A 22,030-nucleotide genomic window follows, 5' to 3' on the forward strand; every position below is an offset into this window, starting at 1 on the left:
TAGAGGATTCTGGATTTGACTGGGAGCCAGTGAAGCTTCTTTAGAATCGGAGTTATATGGTCCCTTTTGTTGGACTTTGTGAGAATCCTTGCAGATGCATTTTGTAACAACTGGAGAGGCTTTAGGGCATTGTCAGGAAGGCCGTGTAGGAGTGAGTTACAATAATCGATTTTTGAGAAAATGATAGCTTGTAACACTGTCCTGAAATCATAGAAATGGAGGAGGGGTCTTAGCCTTTTTAGAACTTGGAGTTTGTAGTAGCACTCTTTTACCGTGTTGTTGATGAAGCCTGAGTAGCTCAGTTGATTATCCATGACGACCCCGAGGTTTCTGACCCGGGGGGAAAAAGTTGGGAGCGCTGAAAGGTGTGAGCTGTTTAGTGGAAGATTGCCGTCCTGTGTAATCAGAAGGAACTCTGTCTTGTCGGTGTTGAGTATCAAGTTGAGCTTTGAAAGGAGGTTATTAATAGAGAGTAGGCAGGAGTTCCAGAAGAGTACGGTTTTGTGCAGTGAATCTGTAATCGGTTGCAATTGTTGCAATTCCATTGCTGTGGCCTGAGCTGCTGTAGATGTCACGGAGATGTCAAAGGTGTTGATCCCGTAGCAGCAGCTGGATGTGAATTTAGGGCGAATTCGGCCAAGGGAGTAATTCTGCCAAGTCACTTTGTCTAGTATTCACATAAGAACGTAGGAAATGTTTGAGCATCCTATTCATTCGCTCTGTTTGGCCATTGGACTGTGGGTGATAGGCAGAGGTCAGATCCAAGGCGATGTCGAACTTCCGACTCAGAGCTCTCCAGATGTTAGCAGTAAACTGAATGCCTCCATCAGACAAAATGTGTTTGGGCATTCCGTGGAGGCGAAAGATGTGCTTCAGGAATAATTTAGCCAATTCAGCCGCAGATGGTAGAGCTGGCAGGGCCACAAAATGTGCCATTTTGAGAATCGATCCAACGGTCACCCAGATCATATTGTTACCGGCAGAAGGGGGTAAGTCCACCACGAAGTCAATCGCGATGTGCGTCCAAGGTTCCTCTGGTACAGGCAGAGTTTGGAGGAGACCCCAAGGACGTCCGGCAGGAGGTTTTTGTCTCGTGCAGGAGGCCACATAAGCCTGGACATTAGTCTTCATAGTAGGCCACCAATAGAAACGTTGGAGCATGGCTAATGTACGGCCTTGACCGGGGTGTCCGGCCAGATGAGAGTTATATGCCCATTTTAGTAATTTCTCTCTCATTCCCAGCAGCACCACGGTCTTTCAAGCGGGGATGGCATGAGTGATCGCTAACACCACCTTCTCTGGACTAACTCTCACTCCCACATTCTCTCATACACATTCCCCCCCCCCAGGTAGGCTCCCATTCACTCCTCCTACCCAAGTAAGCCTCCATTCCCCCCCCCCCCCAAAAAAAAAGGCAAGCTCCTATTCACACCCCAGCTCCTCAGGCAGGTTCCCATTCATACCCTACACCCCCTTCCCAGATAGGCTACCATTCAGACACACATATAAACACAAAACCAGGCAAGCTACTATTCACATACACATGCAAACGCACACAACCCAGGCAGGCTAACAATCACACACACACCCAACACCCAGGCAGGCTACCATTCACACACATACCCCCAACTCCCCCATGCAGGCTACTATTCACACCCAGCAGGCAGGTTTCCATTCACACACAACCAGGCAGGCTACCATCCACATACACACTCATATCCAGGCAGGCAGGCAGGCAGGCAGGCAGGCAGGCAGGCAGGCAGGCTTCCCCCCCCCCCCCCCCCCCCCCGGCCAGGCTATCATTCACATATACACATATAGACAAAACACAGGCAAAAGGGGGAGCCTGTTCTGCTGCTGCTCATGTGATTGCCAAGGCATTCAAAACTTGCAGAGCTAGCACGTCCTCTATGCTGATCTCAAGATACATGGATCAGCATAGAGCACTTATTGGCCGCATGTGTTTTGAATGCCGCAGGGTCAGCACAAGTAGAGAAGCAAAAGAACGGATGCCTTCGGGTGAGGGTTTTCTTCAAACGCCAGCCTTCCAATCCTACTCCTCCTACTCTCGGCCACTGGTGGGAAGGGTCCACTGACGACCTTGTGGACCTGCTCCAATTCTTGGCCGCTGGTGGGTTGGGTCCATCTGCGGCTGCCAGGGCTCCTTTTCTTGGCCACTGGTGGGATGACTCCACCAGCGGCCTCGTAAGCCTGCTCCACTTCTTGGCCACCAGCGGCCTCGCTCCACTTCTCGGCTGCTGGTGGGATGGGGAACACCAGCAGCCTTGCAGGCCTCTTCCACCTCTCAGCAGCACTGTGACAGGGCTTCTTCTTGGGCCGCCAGACAATGCTGATTGAGTGGGCCTGAGCCCAAAGTGGGTGGGCCATGGCCCCCAATCAAAAGACTAAGCTCAACTGAGGGAATTCAATATTTTCAACCACAGTAGTAGTCGACCAAGGGAGGGAGTTGTGGGAAATATAAGCTTTGCCAGCAAGCCATTTCATCAGTTTTACACTATCTTCCCTTCTCCCTGGCCTTGCACTGAATAAAAGCATCACTTGTGCTTAAGCCTCTCTGCCTAGGAAAGGATACCTGACTGTCATGTATTTCTCTAGCTTATAATTAATCCTGATTGCCTGAAATAAGGGCTGGGTGTTCCCTAGTCAGAGGCAGGACAAAGTCAGGAGGTATAGAATTCAGCAGCCAATGAAATGATCCGTATACACCCCCTGAACCAAGCCAATGGTGTAATGACTCGTCTGTTGCTATGGGGAAAGTAGCCAATCATGTAATGACACATCATCTGCCTTTGTATGAATGTACAATAAAAGAGGACTCTGAGGTGTGCTCAGCCCCTTTTTCCCTGCCTGCCATGAAAGCTGCCTGATGCGTATTCATTGCCTCCATATTCTACAGGGAGTCCCAAAACTATCACATCATAAGCAGCCCAATCCACCAGCTTCTTCTTCACCTAACCTAAAACCAGGACTCAGCCACAACCACAGGTTGCTTGTTTACGATCTGCTGGAGACAAGGAATACTGGCAAACAGAGTGAAGCATGGAACACTATAAAGGGAGATGTCAGCACATCTACTGTTCTCTTTCTCCTTCTGCTGGTCAGGGGGGCATAACCCCAGCATCTGGACTGGTCTGGCTGGCTGAAGAGGAATGTGACCTTAGCGCTCAATATAGGATTCCATTGCCCTTCACACAAATAAAAAGAGTTGCTTACCTGAAACAGGTAAGGACAGTAGGATGTTAGTCTTCACAAATGGGTGACATCATCACATGGAGCCTTGACACAGAAAACTTATGTCAAAGTTTCTAGAACTTTCACTTGGAACATTAAGCATGCACAGCATGCCCTATACCATGCAACCATGCAGGGCCCCTCTCCAGTGTTATAAAATAGAATTAGATAAAAACAAAAATAGGAGAAACCTAACTCTGTGGGGTGGCAGACTGGTTTCATGAGGACAAACATCCTGCTGTCCTCAGAGAACACCTGTTACTGGTAAACAACTCTGCTTTCTCCGAGGACAAGCAGATGGTAGTCCTCACACAATGAGTGAAACCCTAGCTACAGGCTGCTCCCCAACACAAAAGGGGACCAACAGACACCCAAACTAGGAGGCAAGGGGCACAACAACAATGGTGCTGTTGGTAACAGAGGGGGAGACAGCCTGAACCCAGACAATGGGCCCTAAGCAAGAGAGAGTTGGGTTCTACACCTAATGTCATGTTGGCCATCAAGCAATAGTGAGATGTGAATGTGTGCAGAGAACTCCACGTTGCAGCCTTGCAGATCTCTTCCACAGGAACTGCTCACAAGTGGGCCACCGTAGCAATGACTGACAGAATGAGCCTTCATATGACCCCCAAAATGCAGTCCTATCTGGGTATAACAGGAGATGCAATCTGCTAGTTAACTGGATAGTGTCTGCTCGTCAATGTCAATACCTAACCTATTCTTATTAAAAGAAACAAAAAGTTCAATGCACTGTCTATGGGCTTCTGTCCACTCAGGATAGAAGGCTAAGGCTCGTTCACAGTTCAAACTGTGCAGTGTTCGTTCACCTTGGTGCGAATAGGGCCAGGGAAAGAAAATGTTGGCAGAACGATGTACTGGACAAGATGGAAGTCAGTCACCACCTTAGGCAGGAACTTAGGGTGCGTAGATAAGTCACTAGGGCCAGGAGCTCGCTGACCTTGTGCACTGAGGTGACATCCTCCAAAAATATGACCTTCGAGTCAGGTACTTCAGGTCACAGGTGCGCAGCAGATCAAAAGGAGTTTTTAATCAGCTGAGCTAACATCACGTTGAGGACCCAAGACACAGCGGGAGCCTTAGGGGAGGCTTCAATTGAAGTAGGCCCTGAATTAATAATACAACTATAGGCTGTATAGAGATGGGTGTACCATCTATGCAATGATGGTATGCGCTAATTGAATTGAGATAAACTCTAACAAGTTAGTTTTTAAGCCAGCTTCTGATATATATAGAAAGTAATCAAGTAGTTTTCATGTGGGGCTGGAGAACAGATCTAGGGCCTTCTGCTCACAACACATGGAAAACTTCCTCCACGTCAGTCCAGAAGACTTTCCAGTGGAAGGTTTCTAGAAGACATCCTCAGAGATGGAGTGGTTGCAGGATTAACCTCTCAACATCCAGGCTGTGAGCGACAGGGACTGGATATTGGGATTTCACAGCCTGCCTCGATCTTGCGTGATGAGCTCTGGGGAAATCCCCAGACTAATCAGTCTTCTGTTGGACAATACCTGTAGGAGTGGAATCCAGACCTGTCTTAGCCAATAAGGGACTATGAGGATCTCAGTTCCTTTCTCTTCGCAAAGCTTCAAGACAGTCTTCGCCACTAAGGGAATTGGAGGATATGCGTACAGAAGACACTTGCCCCAATGACAGGCAAGTGTATCCAAGGCTGGTTTGTCGTCTGACCTGTACAGGGAGCAGAACAGAGGCACCTTCCTGTTGCAAAGTGATGCGAATATCTACGTCTGGGCTCCCAGAGGCAAAATATCCGATTCGCAACTCCCTGGGGCAAGGACCACCCGTGGGGTCTGAAAGCATGACTCAAGTCTATCCACTACCACATTCTCTATACCAGACAGGTACATGGCCCTGAGCACCACCCCATGGGACAAGGCCCATGACTAGATCTGGACCGTTTCGTGACACAGGAGGTATGATCCAGAACACTGACATATCACATCGCTACCTGGTCATCTGTTTGGATCAGGACAACTTTGTTGGACAGCCTATCGCTGAAAGCCCATGGCACATACATGATCGCCCAGAACGTCAGGAATTTGATTTGACAACAGCTTTCCTAAGCAGACCAGAGACCCTGGGGTGCCGAGCCCATCTTCATTAGCTAGCCAGCCCAGGGCAGATGCCTCCTTGGTTAGGACAATTTGGGTAGGAAGACTTTGAAAAGAGATCCCCCACTCCTTAATTGAAAGTACCTGCCACCAGCACGAGTTCCAGAAGGGCGAGGTGACCTGGATGCAATCCTGGAGGTTCTGCGTGGCCTGGCACCACTGCGACCTCAAAGTCTATTAGGCTCTGTGCATGTGTAATCTTGCTAAGGGAGTCACATTTACGGTTGCGACCATATGGCCCAATAATCTCAACAAGTACCAAGCTGAAACCTACTGGCTCTGCTGAATCTCTACCACAATGGTTGTCAAAGTTTTAGCCTTTTGCCAAGGCAGGAAGACCTTGACCTCAGCCATGTCTAGCAGGGCGCCTTCGAAGTACAAATGAGGTGACAGGCCAAGATGGGGCTTCTGGAAGTTTATGATGAACCCTAGCAACTCCAACAATCGAATGGTCAAGAGCACGGACCTGATGGCCCCTGCCTGAGATGTGCTCTTCATTCGTACATAATCCAAATAAGGGAAAACATGCTTCCCCAGCCTGCGGAGGTGCACCTCCACCACGGCCAAGCATTTTGTGAAGATTCATGAGGCTGAACTGCAACACATGGTACTGGAAGTGCAGTTTTATCACCACAAATCAGAGACGCTTCCTATGACTGGGGAAGATCTCAATGTAAATGAATGCATCCTTCAGATCGAGGGAGCATAGCCAGATCGCCGTTTTGCAACAGGGTGATCAAGGAGCCCACGGAAACTATCTGGAACTTTTCTTTTTTGACAAACTTGTCCAAAGCCCTTTGGTCTAGGTTGAGATAGAGCCCTCCTGTTTTCTTTGGAATCAGGAAATACCTGGAGAAAAATCCTCTCCCCCCTTATCTTGGAGGAACTGGACTGACCGCACTGGCCATTAACAGGGAGGAGAGTTCTGTTAGAAGTTTCTCCTGATGTGCTACAGACCCCCAAAACGGGCTCGGAGATCAATTTGTCAGGACACCCATTCAACTGATACCCTTCCGAGGTTATACTGGGCCACTGGTTCATAAAGAACCACAGCCTGCCCCCAACCGGAAGTTCCAAACTCCCGGGTATCAGCGACTGGCCTATGCTCCCTACAACCCAGTCAAAACCCTTTCACTAGAGTTGACTGATGCACCAGATGGAGCTTGGGAGCTCTTTGCTGCCTGGGACTACTTCTGCCCTGATCTCGCCAACCTCCTAAAGGAGGAGTATGGGTCCGGAGTACTGATGGAGAGTTGTTTCAGAGTTTCATGGAGGTCCCCTGAGCTGGGCCACCGCATCCCTCACCCTATCTCCGAAGAGATTCTCTCCAGTGAACAGTACGTCAGTGAGTCATTCCTGTACCTCCAGTCGAAGATACAAGGTCCGTAGCCATGCCATTTTGCAGGCACCGATTCCCGCTGCAGAAACCCCCAATGTCATCTTGAAAACATTGTTGGTCGCTCGGACCTCATGTTTTCTGCACTGAAGCAGCTGCTCAGCCACCTCCTGCACTTGTTTCCAGATGTCCAGCGAGTATTGGCTCATATAGAACTGATAGGAAGCTATGCAGGCAATGAGCGTGGCCCCCTAAAACACCTTTCCCCCAGGAGTGGTCTTTCCCTGTGGGCGCTGAGGAATGGTTCCAAATGGATGTCACCTTAGGAGCACAAGAGGTGCGCCAAAATCTTCTCTCTTTTTTTTTTTTATTACAAGCAATTCCTAGTAGGGAGATGTATGTCCACCATCTACTGGAGATGGATAATATTGGCAGGCTGTCATCGGGGCAGGGCTACATGTGAGTGATGTCAGCAAGTCAGCTTTACTCCATATCTCCATCTGCTGGTAGGAATGCATAGCACACTGGTGTGGAATGGCCTGCCTGACTGCAGAGGAAACCTTTACGGAGCTTAGAACTCAAATGTTGATGGTGGGAGCATCTTTTCATTTTCCTTTAATTTCTTTGTAAATGTCAGTGTATCAAGGTAAGTTTCTATTTTATAATGTATCTAGATACAAAGATTTATCAGTGATAAATATGGTGTGTGCAGGATAATTTCTTGAAGTAGAGGGAAGGCTTGTGTTTGTACAGTGCATTTTTCTTCCTAATCCCAGGCATTGTTTTACTGCTCAAGTTTAGTTTGGCATCATTACTACCCCTCCATTGAGACTTGAGGATCTATCATGTATTGTAATTTCCTGATTATGTTGTTTTCCTTAATATGTTATAAATTGTACATAACCGATGTTTCCAGTATTTCTATATACTTTATCTGTTACTCCTGAGGGAATGAGCAAGTTTGCTTACCGTAAACGGTGTTTTCCGTAGATAGCAGATGAATTAGCCATGCTGTCTGGGTACGTCTTCCGTGCCACTAGGTGGAGGAGCTCTCTAAGTCTCTCAAAGTCTTTCAGCTAGGTGCTCCCTCCTGTATCCTGACAGAATTACCTCAGTCTCCTCAGTCAGTATCAAAGTGAGTTAGGTATGCTAGAACTGTCCGGGGAGTCGGGCGAGTCAGCATGGCTAATTCATCTGCTAGCTACAGAAAACACAGTTTACGGTAAGCAAACTTGCTCTTTTCACGTAGATAAGCAGATGAATTAGCCATGCTGTCTGGGAGTCCCCAGCTGATGTATTGAGCAAGTAATGTGTAATAATCTTTTTTTTTTTGCTCAATACGTGGAAACATAGACAGTTCCTATGAAGGCTGTAATTATATGGAATCTGTGCTCTTCTGAAGGAAAGTCCGCCCCACTAGGGCATCATTCGCCATTTATCTAAACAATAGTGGGATGAGAAGCTGTGAAGTGAGGACCATGTCGCCGCTTTACATATGTCTATGATAGGAACTTGATGCAGAGAGGCGATCGAGGCTGCCATGGCACGCAACTGATGCACCTTAGGTGTTTCAGGTAAAGTTTGCGACCTTTGTTGATAACAAAACTGTATACAGTTCAATATCCATGTGGATAAAGTTATTTTTCTCACAGGATGCCCTGGAGTGTTCGGATTGAATGAAAGAAATAGTTGTGAAGGTTGATTGGGTGAAAGTGTGCGTTTTTTCCTAGTACGCTAGTGCACGTTTGCAATCTAAAGTGTGTAATTTCTTCTCATTAGCGTTAGCATGAGGTTTAGGATAGAATGTAAGCAAGGTGATGGTCTGGTTAATGTGGAAACTGGAGATCACTTTTGGTAGAAACTTAGGGTGAGTGCGTAGGGTCACCTTGTCATAGTGAAATTGAAGGTAAGGAGGGTAGTAAACTAAGGCTTGAAATTCACTAACTCTCCTTGCAGAAGTTAAAGCAACTAGAAAAACCACCTTCCAGGAAAGGTAGCGCAGGTGACAAGTTTCTAAGGGTTCAAAGGGCGAAAGCATCAACTGTTCGAGAACTGTATTAATGTCCCACAGTACCGGTGGTTTGTGTACAGGTGGACGGAAGTGTAATACGCCTTTCATAAACCTGGATATTAAGGTATGACATGAAATAGGTTCTCCATCTAGAGGGGTATGATAAGCGGCTATAGCGCTTAAATGAACTCGTAGCAAGGACATAGCAAGTCCTTTGCTATACAATAAATGGAGATATGAAAGAAGCCGTTCAGGTGGGCAAGTTAACGGGTCGATACCTAGTGATGTACACCAGGAAGTGTAGCGTGTCCACTTTCTCTGGTAATTCAGTCTGGTTGATAGTTTTCTAGAGGACAGTAGCATGTCCTGAAGAGACGCTGGTAAGCAAACCTTTCAATCTCCACGCCGTGAGGTGTAGCAAGGAGTGTAGAGGATGTTGCAGTGTTCTCTTGTCCTGGGTGAGAAGGTGTAGACTGTCGCCCAGGGGAATCGGGCTGTGGATTGATAGTCATAGTAGGTAACTGTACCATGGTTGACGAGGCCATGCTGGTGCAATTAGGATTAGATCCGCTTGAACCTCGATGCATCTCTGAAGTGTTCGAGAGATGAGTGGTATCGGGGGGAATGCATGGAGAAGGTCTTGTGACCAATCGATGAGAAAGGCGTCTGGGGCGAGTCTGAGGGGGCTTGGGTAAACCGAGCAAAATTTCTCTAGTTTCCTGTTGTTCTCTGTTGCAAACAGGTCGACTGTAGGGAGACCCCATGTCGCGAAAAGTTTGAGTCACCTCTGGATTCAATTCCCATTCATGTGGGCAACAAATTCTGCTGAGTTTGTCCACTCTGGAATTATGTATCCCTGGCAGATAAGTTGCCTGTAGTGAAATGGATCTTTGATGAGCCCATTCCAGTATTTGCACTGTTTCCTTGCAGAGGTTCCAAGAACCGGACCCTCCTTCTTTGTTTATATAAAACATGGTCACTTGGTTGTCTGTGTGCACCATGACTATTTTCCCTTGTAAGGAATCTTCGAAGGCTTGAAGAGCATTTTTTTACTGCCCTGAGCTCCAGAAGGTTGATATGAAGTGTCTGCTCGAACGGGGTCCATAGACCTTATGTCTGTAACGTCTGCAAATGAGCTCCCCATCCTGTGGGAGATCTGTGGTGAGTATCACTTGATGTCGAAGGGGTCTCAGTGGTGAAACCAAGGTAAGTGTTTGTGGGAGTAACCACCATTGTAGGTCCCGTTTCATGCTGGTGGTCAACGAAACGGGCATGGACAATGGATGTAGATATTGAGTCTATTGAAGTTTGAGACCCCATAGTAGGCGGCGCATATGAAGGCGTGTGTGTGGAACCACATAAATGGCTGCCGCCATGTGCCCCAGAACAGTGAGCACTTGATGAGCTGGTACTGTCGCACTGTGAAGTAGGGTCGTAGAGATTGTAGAGAGAGCTAGTGCTCTCGGGTGAGGTAGGAAAGCCTTGTCTTGGATCGTATCGATGTAGGCTCCTTTGAATTGTAAAGTTTGAGTGGGCTCCAGTTTCGACTTCTTGTAGTTGATGAGGAGTCCTAGGTTGTCCAGGCAAAAAATAGTTTTGAAAAGATTGTCCTGTAGTAGTCTTGGATTGGATGCTACTAGGAGCCAATCGTCCAGGTAGGGAAAGATTTGCACCTTCTGACGATGAAGGTGCGCCACCGCCACTGCCATGCATTTGGTGAAAACTCTGGGGGCCGAAGCCAGACCGAATGGAAGAACTTTGTACTGGAAATGTTGATTGCCCGCCTGGAAAGAAAGGTAACACCAGGAACTGGGGTGCATTGGTATGTGAGCATAAGCATCTTTCAAGTCCAGTGAGCACATCCAGTCCCCGGGTTGAAGGAATGGAAGAATGGATTTAAGAGAAGTCATTTTGAACTTCTCCTTGTGTAAGTGTTTGTTGAGGGAACGTAGGTCCAGAATCGGGCGTAAACCTCCTGTTTTCTTGGGAATTAGGAAATATTGGGAATAGAAGCCCTGATGAAATTCCTGGAGAGGTAGCTTCTGGATGCACTGATTTTGTAAAAGAAGTTGGATTTCTTATAGGATATGTTCCTTCTGAATTACGAACTTCTGAGGAACCTAGTGTGGGAGGGTTGAGAAATTGAGGGCATAGCCCTTCTGTATTATTGATAAAACCCACTGATTCGAAGTAATGTGATTCCAGGCTGGAAGATAGTTGGACAACCTTTCTCTGACTGGTGATGATGGTGGCATTGTCATTTTTAAAAACTTGACTGGGCTTATGCCGGTTGAGGATCGGATTGTTGCCGTGGTTGACTAGGATTTCTAGTACGCTGGCGTGCAGGCTGCTGTTGATAAGTCTGTTGCCTTGATGGCTGATTGTACTGAGCCTTATAATAAGTGTAAGGTCTAAAGGTCTTATAAGAAGACCTATGATAAGAAGTTGAGGCAGTATACTGACGTCGTGAAGTATGTGGATGCTGCGGCGATGTTAAGGCAAGAACTGCTGTTTTTTGCTCCTTGAGTTTTGTTACAGTATAAGTGAACTGATCTCCGAACAAATTGTCTGGATGACATGGTAAATTAGCCAATTTGTCGTGGACATCGTCCCTTATGGCACTAGCTCGCAACCACGCGAGGCTTCTGGCTGCTAAGGCATTTGCTGAAGTCTTAGACGAAACATCAAAACCTTCGTAGTTGGATCTCAGTAAATGACGCAAACCTTCCTCAAGGTTATAGTACTGAGAAGGTAAGGAAGTATCTGCTGAGGATTGCTGAAGATGTGGTTGCAATGCTTGCAGACTCTTGAAAAGATGTGTTATGTAAAACTGGTGGTTTTGAATGCGGGCATTGAGCATTGCAGAGGAATATGTCTTCTTTGCAAAGTCATCTAATATCTTATTATCTTTAGTCGGCGGTGTGTTGGAGTGAATTCTGGATTTGCGAGCCTTTTGCATCGCCGACTCAACTACCACTGACTGGTGTGGAAGTTGAACAGTGATATAGAAAGGAGAATCCTTCATTCTGTATTTAAGGTCAACTTTACGAGATGTTGGAGGAACTGTCAAGGGAGTAGCCCAAAATTTCTCCAGTAAAGCTGTCAATGCAGTGTGCTGTGGAAGGGCCACTGGTTCAGATGGCATGTCCAAGATTTTGAGGATACCCAGCATCTCTTGACGAGGATCTGGTATCTTCTTGGTTTGTATGTTGAGTAATTGACCCACCTTGTCTATGAAATGAGAATAGGTAAGGTCCTCTGGTGGTGATGAAGGCTCTGGAGGTATCTCATTTGGGTCAGACGGGTAACCCGTGGATGAATCTGAAGAGGGATCCTCCAAGGGAGATGCTGGGGAGATTGGGACATCCCGTGGCGTTAGAGGAATCTTAGATGGTTGTACCAGATCAGCTTGTGGTATAGACGGAAGCAGTTTCGGTGGTAACTGAGATTGCTCTATTGACTGTAGAAATTGAGTCAGAAGAGTAGTACTCTGAGAAATGGTTTGGTTTGCTAAGCCCGACATAGACAAACCTTGTAAGTGTCTTACGTGGGGAGGAAGAGCGGGTGGAAGAGGCTCCTTGGTTGGTGAAGGAGGATTATCCGAAACCTTGGAGTCAATGGAAATATGAGACAGTGCCCCAGGTGAAGATGGGGACTCGTCTGACATAGAAAGTGGAGATGTAGGTTGAACACTACTCATCTCCTGTGTTGGCGAAACTTCTCTGCGCATTTTGTGTCCTGAGTGATGCTTCTTAGGGTGTTTCTGCATCGAATGCGTTCATGTAGAGTCGAATGCATCGAGCAAAGGCGTCTGCATCGGTAACATTACATCTCACTGCATCAATGCATCAGTGCTTCAATGCGTCGGTGCTTCGATGGCGAGTCTGGCGTCGATGCGTTGATGTTTCGATCTCAACGCATGTGTTGGTAAAGCATATGGCCACGATGCCCCCAACACATTTCCCGCGCTCTGAGCTGATTTTTGGCTGGCACTTAGCGAACAGTGTCCTGACCTGTGGGGGTCGACTGAAGAGGCCCTCCTTCTTCAAAGGGGACTTTTTCTTCAACGTTGGAGCTGGAACTGATCTGACAGAGACTTCTGAAGAGGCATAAGAGCCCGAAGTCCTGGATCTCACCTCATGTTCTCTCTGCCTCCGGTCCTGAGGGGACATTTTCTTGCAGTCCTCACAAGTCGACTGGTCGTGGGTCCCGAGGCAGAAGTGGCAGGAGATGTGGCTATCTGTAGCAGACATTAAATTACCACAGGAACAGAATTTTAAGCCTAGCCGAGGCTTTTCTGGTTTGGATGTTAAGATGTTTTTACCTGTAGTAATCATTTCTTTTAACTTTTTTAAAGACTTTTTCCTCACAGAATATAACTTTTTCTGGAGAAAGAGCTCCGTGTGCCCTAACGGTCTCGCGGAAAAAAACTAACTGAGGAGACTGAGGTAATCCTGTCAGGATACAGGAGGGAGCACCTAGCTGAAAGACTTTGAGAGACTTAGAGAGCTCCGCCATCTAGTGGCACGGAAGACGTACCCAGACAGCATGATTAATTCAGCTGCTTATCTACGTGAAAATCTGCATTGCATAGCTGCACAGAATTCTTTTCCTCCAAAGAATACTGCATTTGCCCCACACAATTAGGCAAAGAGACCAGAAAGCAACAGCAGCAATAGCAGTGGAGGCCTGTGTGGGCGAATAGTGCCGGTGTCAGCTGGAAATGAGAAAGGAGCATCAACAGGCTGGCTTACATGAACCCTAAGAGAGTTGAGAGACTCATGTTGGCTCATGCAGGACAGAACACATGAACCTGCAGCATCTGCCTTGGCTTGAGTGGGCCAAATAAAGAAAGGAGCAGTAGTGGAGTCTAAACAAAGTAGGTAGAGAATGAGTTTGGGACAAGGTAGGCTGCAGGCCTTACAAGAGAGAGGCTGGAAGACAGAAAACTAGATGGATCTTAATGTGGTGAAAGGAGAGAACTAGAGGAGTCAAGTAGGGGACGGGAGGGGGGGGGGGCAGACAGAGAGAAACGAAAGTCCTTACTAAAGGGGGGGATCAGAAAGGGAAACAGTTTGGGATTCTTGCTAGGGTGAAAGGAGAGAACTGGGGGGGGGGGGGGGGGGTGCGGGGGGAACAAAGCGAGACCCTATATTGAAATCCAATTCTTAAGAACCTCTGTTTCTTTTCCATTTTAGTTCTTATAATTGTTGGTCTGTCAATATATTTATTGCATGAATCCTTATCTCAAAATAATTTTAAGTATATATGTGGTGTGTGTGCAAGATATTATGTTTAATATCCATTTTTAACAGCTTTTCAACTGTATATAACTACATTTCTATATTATATATATATATATCATTAATATTTTAAAAGATTTGAAAGATGCTTAATGTAGCAAGTTACTCACATATTTGTATTTAAAACCTAGATCCAATATACTATATATACACACACACATACATACATATATACATACACACCACGCATACACGTATAAGTTCCGTTAATCTATTTTCTATTTCAATAACACTTGTTGGTATTACCATGTAGCAGTTAGCTAAGTGTTTCTTTTTAATCAGTTCCATTTCACTCTGTGAATATTTGAGACGGGTCTGAGTTCCATGAGCATGGGCTTGCACTTGTTTCAAATCAGTGTCTTTTCGTTTAATTTTCATTAGATCCTAAAGAATATTGAACAATAGAAAAATGCATGAGTCAGATTAGGAAGGGTAAATCTTCATTTAATAATTCTGCATTAAGAATCTATAAACCAAATTGTGTGTTGTGGTCAGGAAATAAAAATATACTAGAGATACCATTAATAAAATTAGCAAAGCTAGGCATAACTAGAGAGAACATTCAACGAGGCTGCACTTGAAATGTGGAACTCCCTTTCAGAGCAGCTGTGTCTGACTTCCTGTAACAACATTTTTAAGAGAACAGTGAAGAAACACTTTTTTAGGCAAGCATATAGTTACCTAAATCTATATTTTTTGCAAATGTAATATCTCTTAACTGATTTGTTTCAACTTATTTACTTAATATTTTTTATTGTATATGTTCATTGTAAACCACCACAAACTATAGGACGTTTGTGGGTTATAAATCAATTTTAAATAAAATAAAAATAAATAATAGCACTTACAATAGCCTATTTCACAACATTATTTGGGAGATACACATGCTGGAAACAGTATTTAATAGTGATGATTCAGAGGAACTGAAACAAATCATGGTGCACCTGGAAGAAGTACAAAATGATGCATATAGGGAAAAATAATCCTTGCTGTAATTACAAATGTTAGGTTCTATCTTAGGAGTTACCACCCAGGAAAGAGACCTAGGCATCATAGTGGATAATACACTGAAATAGCCCAGTGTGCCATGGTGATCAAAAAATCAAACAATGTTAAGAATTATTAGGAAGGGAATGGAAAATAAAACGGACGATGTAATAATGCCTTTATCGCTCCATGGTGAGACTGCATCTTCAATACTGTGTGCAATTCTGGTCACATCATCTCAAAAGGATATAGCTACACTGGAGAAAGTGCTGAGAAGGGCGACCAAAATGATATGGGGAATGGAACGGCTGCCCTATGAGGAAAGGCTAAAGAAGTTAGGGCTGTTCAGTTTGGAGAAGAGATGACTGAGGGGGGGATATGATAGAAGTCTACAAAATCATGAAAGGACTTGAGCAAGTAAATGTAAATTGGTTATTTACTTTCTCAGATAATAGAAGGACTAGGGGGCACTCCATGAAGTTAGCAAGTAGCTCATTTAAAACAAATAAAAAAAATTCTTTTTCACTCAGCGCATAGTTAAGCTCTGGAATTCATTGCCAGGGGATGTGGTTTCAGCAGTTAGTGTTACTGGGTTTTAAAAAAGGTTTGGATAAGTTCCTAGAGATTAAATCCATAACTTATTACGGTAATTAATAAGCAATAGTAGCTTGTGATATATATAACGTTTGGGTACTTGCCAGGTACATTGTGACTTGGATTGGCCACTGTTAGAATCAGGATTCTGGCCTTGATGGACCCTTGGTTTGACCCAGTATGGCATGTTCTTATGTAATAGGGCAAATTGAAATCCTAAAGAGTAGTGAATCACCTGGACCAGATGGTTTACACTCCAGAGTTCTGAAATAATTAGAAAATGAAATTGCAGACTTATAGCTAATAATTTGTAACCTATCATTCAAATTCTATATTGTACCTGATGAATGGTGGATGGCCAATGCAACACTAATCTTTAGTGATCTGGGAAACTATAGACCAGTGAGCCCAATGTCAGAGCTGGGAAAAAAATCATAGAAACTGTTCCAAATAAAAATATTGCAGAACATATAGAAAAACATGTTTTAATGGGACACAGTGAACATGTATTTAGCCAAGGAAAATCTTCCCTCACCAATCCAGTAAATATTTTTTGAAGAGGTTAACAAATGTGGATAATGGTGAACCAGTAGATATAGTGCATTTGGATTTTCAGAAGGCATTTGATAAAGTCCCTCATGAAAGACTGCTGAGGAAATTAAAAAGACCGGATAGGAGGCAATGTCCTATTGTGGACTGTGAACTGATTATAGAAACAAAGTAGGACAGAATGGACAATTTTCTCAATGGAAGAAGGTAAATGATGGAATGCCCCAAGGATCTGTTCTGGGACCAGTGCTTTAAATGATCAGGTAAAGGGAATAAGTGCAGTAATAAAATTTGAAGATACGAAATTATTCCAAGTTGTTAAATAAGCAAATTGTGAAAAGATGCAGGGGGATCTTGTGACTGGGAGACTGAACATCCAAATGGCAAGTGAAATGTAATGTGGACATTTGCAAAGTGATGCACATCAGGCAAAATAATGCAAACCATAGGATCCATATTAGTGGTCACCAACTGGGAAAGGGATCTAGGTGTCAGCATGGACAATATCATGAAATACTAGTCTCAATGTACAGCAGTGCTCAAAAAAGCCTAGAAGCAACATCTACAGATGTTAGGGCTCTTCAGCTTGGAGAAGAGATGGCTGAGGGGAGATAAGAGATCTATAAAATGAATGGAATGAAACGGGTAAATGCAAATTTGTTTACTCTTTCAAAAAATAAAAAGACTAGAAGACACTCCCACAAAGTTCTAAGTAGCATATTTAAAACAAATTGGAGAAAATACTTTTTCACTCAACAATTAAGAATTTAACTCCATTGCTGGAGGATGTGGTAAAGGCAGTTAAAACTGGGTTTAAAAAATGGTTTGGACAAGCTACTGGAGAAAGTTCATAAACTGCTACTAACTAGGGTAGACTCAGAGAAAACGAATGATTATTCCTGGGAGTAAGCAGCATGGACTCTAATATTTAGGATCCTGCCAGGTGCTTATGACCTTATTGTCTACAGTTGGAAACAGGTTACTGGTCTTCATAGACCCTTGGTCTGACCTAGTGTGGAGACAATATACAAGCGAAGGTAAAATTAAAGTCCACCAAAAAATAAAAACTATATACAAAAAAAAAAGCGGACAGTTAAGTAACTTCTCACCTTTTTAACTCTTACTTCAACAAATTTTGAGTGAAAAACAGGGGTTCATACATACCAATGTCGTATTCAATCACGTCATATTATAATCACACACCCGTCAAAAAACTCAAAATTTCAATATTTTCAAAAATAATTTGTATCCTCAAATTTGTGAAGTTTAAAAATTATACTACCAGTATCCAACACTGGATACTGTATACTGGATACTGCAACAGTATCCTTTTGCTATTTCTATATACATCTTTTTTTTAAATTTAAAGCACATCATTTCCCCAATAGCCTTTTCTAAAGTGCATCATTTCTCCAACAAGGGGCCCTTGTTTCAGATTTAGGTGTCTTTAGGGGGATAATTTTGAATACATTCAAACATTTGAACAATTTACTTACCTCAATAGTATATACACCAACGTGCGATTTCCAATCATATTAAAATGGCAGAAAGTAGGCTTCAAATCAACAGAACTTACTAAACAAATTTCAATGTTTATGCCAAAATTCTCATGATTTTTTAAAAAAATTTTAAAGGCTCATCAAGCAAAAAAATCTGCAGGTCACTGAATCTCTAGAAGCAGAAGTTTATCCAATTCATGCCATTCTTCTTCAAAATGTATCAATATCAGTGTACTGATGTCTTCATTGAAATAATACATGCAGCATACCAATGACCTTTTATAACATTTTTAAAATAAAGGATCAGTCCCTGACAGATATTTTAAAGTTCTATAAAAATGCTGACCACTTAATATCTTTATTTAAACCATCTGGAAAGACTGTGTTCCAGTTAAAAATAAAACACTGCTCCCTACATTATGGTTCCGATTTCCCTCAAACGAAAGAACCAGTATGCAGCCCTGGAAGTGGAGATGGAGAAACTGAAACATGCAAACCCCAAAGTTGCACAGCGCCTAGGAGGCAGAGGGTAGTTGTGGTTGGTGACTCACTTCCTAGGGGCATGGAGACATTTATTTGCTGACTAGACATGCTGTCCATCAAGTACCAAAATCCAAGACATTCTAAAGAGATTGCCAAAAATCCTGAAGCCTACTGACCACTATCCAATGCTACTCATATGTATTGGCACAAATGATGCTGCTAGGTACCACATAGATCATATCAAAAGTGACTTCATGGCTCTAGGAGAGAGTGTAAAGCAGATAAGTGCACTGTGGTATTCTCCTCCACCCTCCCAGTCAAGGAAGGGCAGGGAAACTCGCATTCTGGAGATAACAGAATGGCTGCAAAAATGTCAACAAGAGCATTTCAGCTTCCTGGACCATGGCATGATGTTTCAAGGACTGAATACCAGAGATGGAGTCCACCTGTAAAAGAAGGGCACAGTGTATTCTAACACAAAACTACAAGTTAAACTAGAAGCTTGCAAACCCCAAAGCTATGCGATCAACCACCACTGCACCTAGGAGGCAGAAGGTAATGGCCAGCCAGACATGTCTTGGGAAGTGTGCAGTCTGCCAGATGACAAAACCCAAGACATTACAGAGCGATTGGTGAAAATCCTCAAGCCTACTGACTGACTGATACTGCTACGTAGCACATAGATTTTATCAAAAGAAATTTCATGGCTCTGGGAGAGAAGGTAAAACAGACAGATGCATTAGAAATAGTCTCTTCAAATCTCCTGGTCAAGGATAAAGGCCCAGGGAGGCAGGGAAGCTCACATTTTGGAGATTAATGAATAGCTGCACAGATGGTGCAGATGAGCTTGTTTCAGATTCTTAGATCATGAGATAATGTTTTGAGGACTGCTGAGCAAAGATGGGGTTCAACTGGTGAAAAAGGGATGCCGCGTCTTTCAGAACAGACTGTCAAACCTAATATTAGTTAGCTTGTGAATGACTAGTTATCAATTTTAAAACCAGAGATTTAAAAGACACCAAATAAAATTAAAATCCTTAAACTGAGAAACATACGTACTTCCTAATCATATTTTAAAACTTTACCAACATCAAAATTAAGATGCAGACAGTCTTTTGCACAGAACGCTTGCTACATTATCAGCCTGTCGGTGAAACATTGTGTATGTGCACCTGATGCATAGAACTCTTGTTTCTCATGGAATGAGTGATCTCAGGAAGTCAGAGTGCAGGAGTTGAGGCAGAGAGCTATATAGAGGAGTACCACAAGGATCATTACTGGGACCTATGCTGTTTAACATTCATAAATGATCTGGAAAAGCAACAAGCGATGTGATCAAATCTGTAGATAACAAACTTATTCAAATTTGTTTAAACAGCACTAGATTGCGAGTCATTGCAGAAAGACCTTGAGAGACTAGGAGACTGGACAATTGAATGGCAGCTGAAATTTAATGTGGAAAAGTACAAAGTAATGCACATAGGGAAAAATAATCCCAACTACAGGTACATGAAACTGGGTTATTTTTATTGGGAGTCACTATCCAGGAAAGGGACCTTGGAATCCTTGTGGACAATATGTTGAAATCCTTGGCTGAGTACACAGTGGTGGCAAAAAAAAAATAAATAGAATGTTAGGAATGATATAAAAAGGAATGGAGAACAAAATAGAAAATATATTGCTTCTGTATTGAGCCATGGTATAACCACACTTGAGTACTGTGTGCAGTTATGATCACCACATCTCAAAACACAATGCAAGCAGAAAAGGTGCACAGAATGTCACAAAAATTATGAAGGGGATGGAATATCTCTCCTGTGATGAGATACTACACAGGCTTGAAAAAGATACACCTGAGAGGGGACATAAAGCAAAATTGCTTACCTTGTAATAGGTGTTATCCCAGGACAGCAGGATGTAGTCCTCACATATCGGTGACGTCATTGACGGAGCCCTATTGCGGAAAATTTTCTGTCAAAGTTTCTAGAAACTTTTGACTGGCACTCTGAGCCCACTGAGCATGCCCAGCATGCCATGATATTCTCAGCCACAGGGGTCTCCCTTCAATCTCGTATGTAGCAATAAGCTTTAGCAAAAAAATAAAATAAAACGTATCGGACCCAACTCCGCAGGGTGGCGGGTGGGTTTCGTGAGGACTACATCCCGCTGTCCTGCGATAACACCTATTACAAGGTAAGCAATTTTGCTTTATACCAGGACAAGCAGGATGCTAGTCCTCACATATGGGTGATTAGCAAGCTAGAGGCTGAGTCATTATGTAGTGAGGCAACGCTGAAGTATTGTTGGTGAAAATTAGGCAGCCAAAGATCACAGCAGGTTGGATGTAGGAGTTGGGGTTATACTGGAAACAAGTTCTTTAAGTCAGATTGTCCATAGGCTGAATCTTGTCGTCCTTCTTTGTCCAAACAGTAATGAGCTACAAAGGTGTGGAGAGAACTCCATGTTGCTGCTTTACATATGTCAAGGATTGGCACTGAATGATAGTGTGCTACTGAGGTTGACATTGCTCTTACTGAATGTGCCTTTACTCGCCCTTGGAGAAAAGGCCTGCTTTTTCATAGCAGAACTGTATGCAATCTGCTAGCCAGTTGGAGAGAGTGCGTTTGCCCACTGCTTTACCCGGTTTGTTTGGATCAAAAGATAAAAGAGTTGAGTGGATTTTCTGTGGACTGCAGTGAGGTCTAAGTAATATGCTAGCGCACGTTTACAGTCCAAGGTATATAAGGCCCGTTCCCCTTGGTGAGAATGAGGCTTTGGAAAGAATGTGGGCAAAACTATGGATTGGTAGAAGTAGAATTCCGTAACTACCTTGGGGAGGAATTTTGGATGTGTCCAGAGAACCACTCTGTCATGTAGGAATTTTGTATAGGGTGAGTACGTGACAAGTGCTTGTAACTCACTAACCCTTCTAGGTGATGTAATGGCTATAAGGAAGATAGTCTTCCATGTAAGAAATTTAGGATCACAAGAATTCATGGGTTCAAAAGGAGAACACATGAGCCTGGTTAAGACCAGATTAAGGTCCCATTCTGTGACTGGTGGCCGAATTGGTGGTTTAAGGTGAGTTAAACCTCTCATAAACCTACTAACAAGAGGTTATATGGATATTGGTGCATTTCCCATCTTCTTATGATAAGCTGAGATTGCACTTAAGTGTACTCGTACAGATGAGGTCTGGAGACCAGAGTCTGAAAGATGGCATAAATAGTCTAGCAGAGAAGGTGTGGGGCAGGAGAAAGGGTCTATGTCCTTTTGCGTGCACCACAAGGCAAACCTTTTCCATTTCGAAGAATAGTTTTTTCGTGTTGAAGGTTTATGTGAAGCTATAAGCACTTGAGAGTCATTTGTTGAAAGGTTGAGTGGTTGTAAGATCATGCTTTCAACATCCACACTCTCAGAAATAGGGATTGAAGGTTGGGATGGCTCAACCCACTCTGATCCTGAGTTATGAGAGTAGGAGCTACACCCAGGCAAATTGGTTCTCTGATCGAGAGATCTAGAAATATGGGAAACCATACTTGTCGAGGCCAATACGGGGCTATGAGTATCATGGACCCCTTGTCCTGTTGTAGCTTCACTAGAGTTTTGGTTATTAGCGGTATCGGAGGATACGCGTATATAAGGCCTGAGTTCCAAGGGCGAGCAAAGGCGTCCTTGGCTGGCTGGTGTTTCTGCCTGTGCAGAGCGCAGAACTTGTCCACTTTGTGATTCAGGTGTGATGCAAAGATGTCTATTGTTGGTTGCCCCCAATGCTGAAATATCCTGGTTGCTACTAAGGGATCCAGGGACCACTCGTGTGGTTGGAACTGATGACTGAGACGATCTGCAACTACGTTGTGGATGCC

At 44.1% G+C, this 22,030-nt stretch overlaps 1 protein-coding gene across 1 annotated transcript in view; it reads right to left on the minus strand.

Moving 5' to 3' along the window:
• SMC1B (structural maintenance of chromosomes 1B) overlaps window positions 1-22,030 on the minus strand; it is a 941,781-nt gene that overhangs the window by 547,367 nt on the left and 372,384 nt on the right. The window contains 1 exon segment of the mRNA XM_029600056.1: window positions 14,299-14,436. Within this exon segment, the coding sequence (XP_029455916.1) occupies window positions 14,299-14,436 (138 nt within the window).

The sequence above is a fragment of the Rhinatrema bivittatum genome, chromosome 4 (assembly GCF_901001135.1).
Source record: "Rhinatrema bivittatum chromosome 4, aRhiBiv1.1, whole genome shotgun sequence".
Lineage (NCBI taxonomy): Eukaryota > Metazoa > Chordata > Amphibia > Gymnophiona > Rhinatrematidae > Rhinatrema > Rhinatrema bivittatum.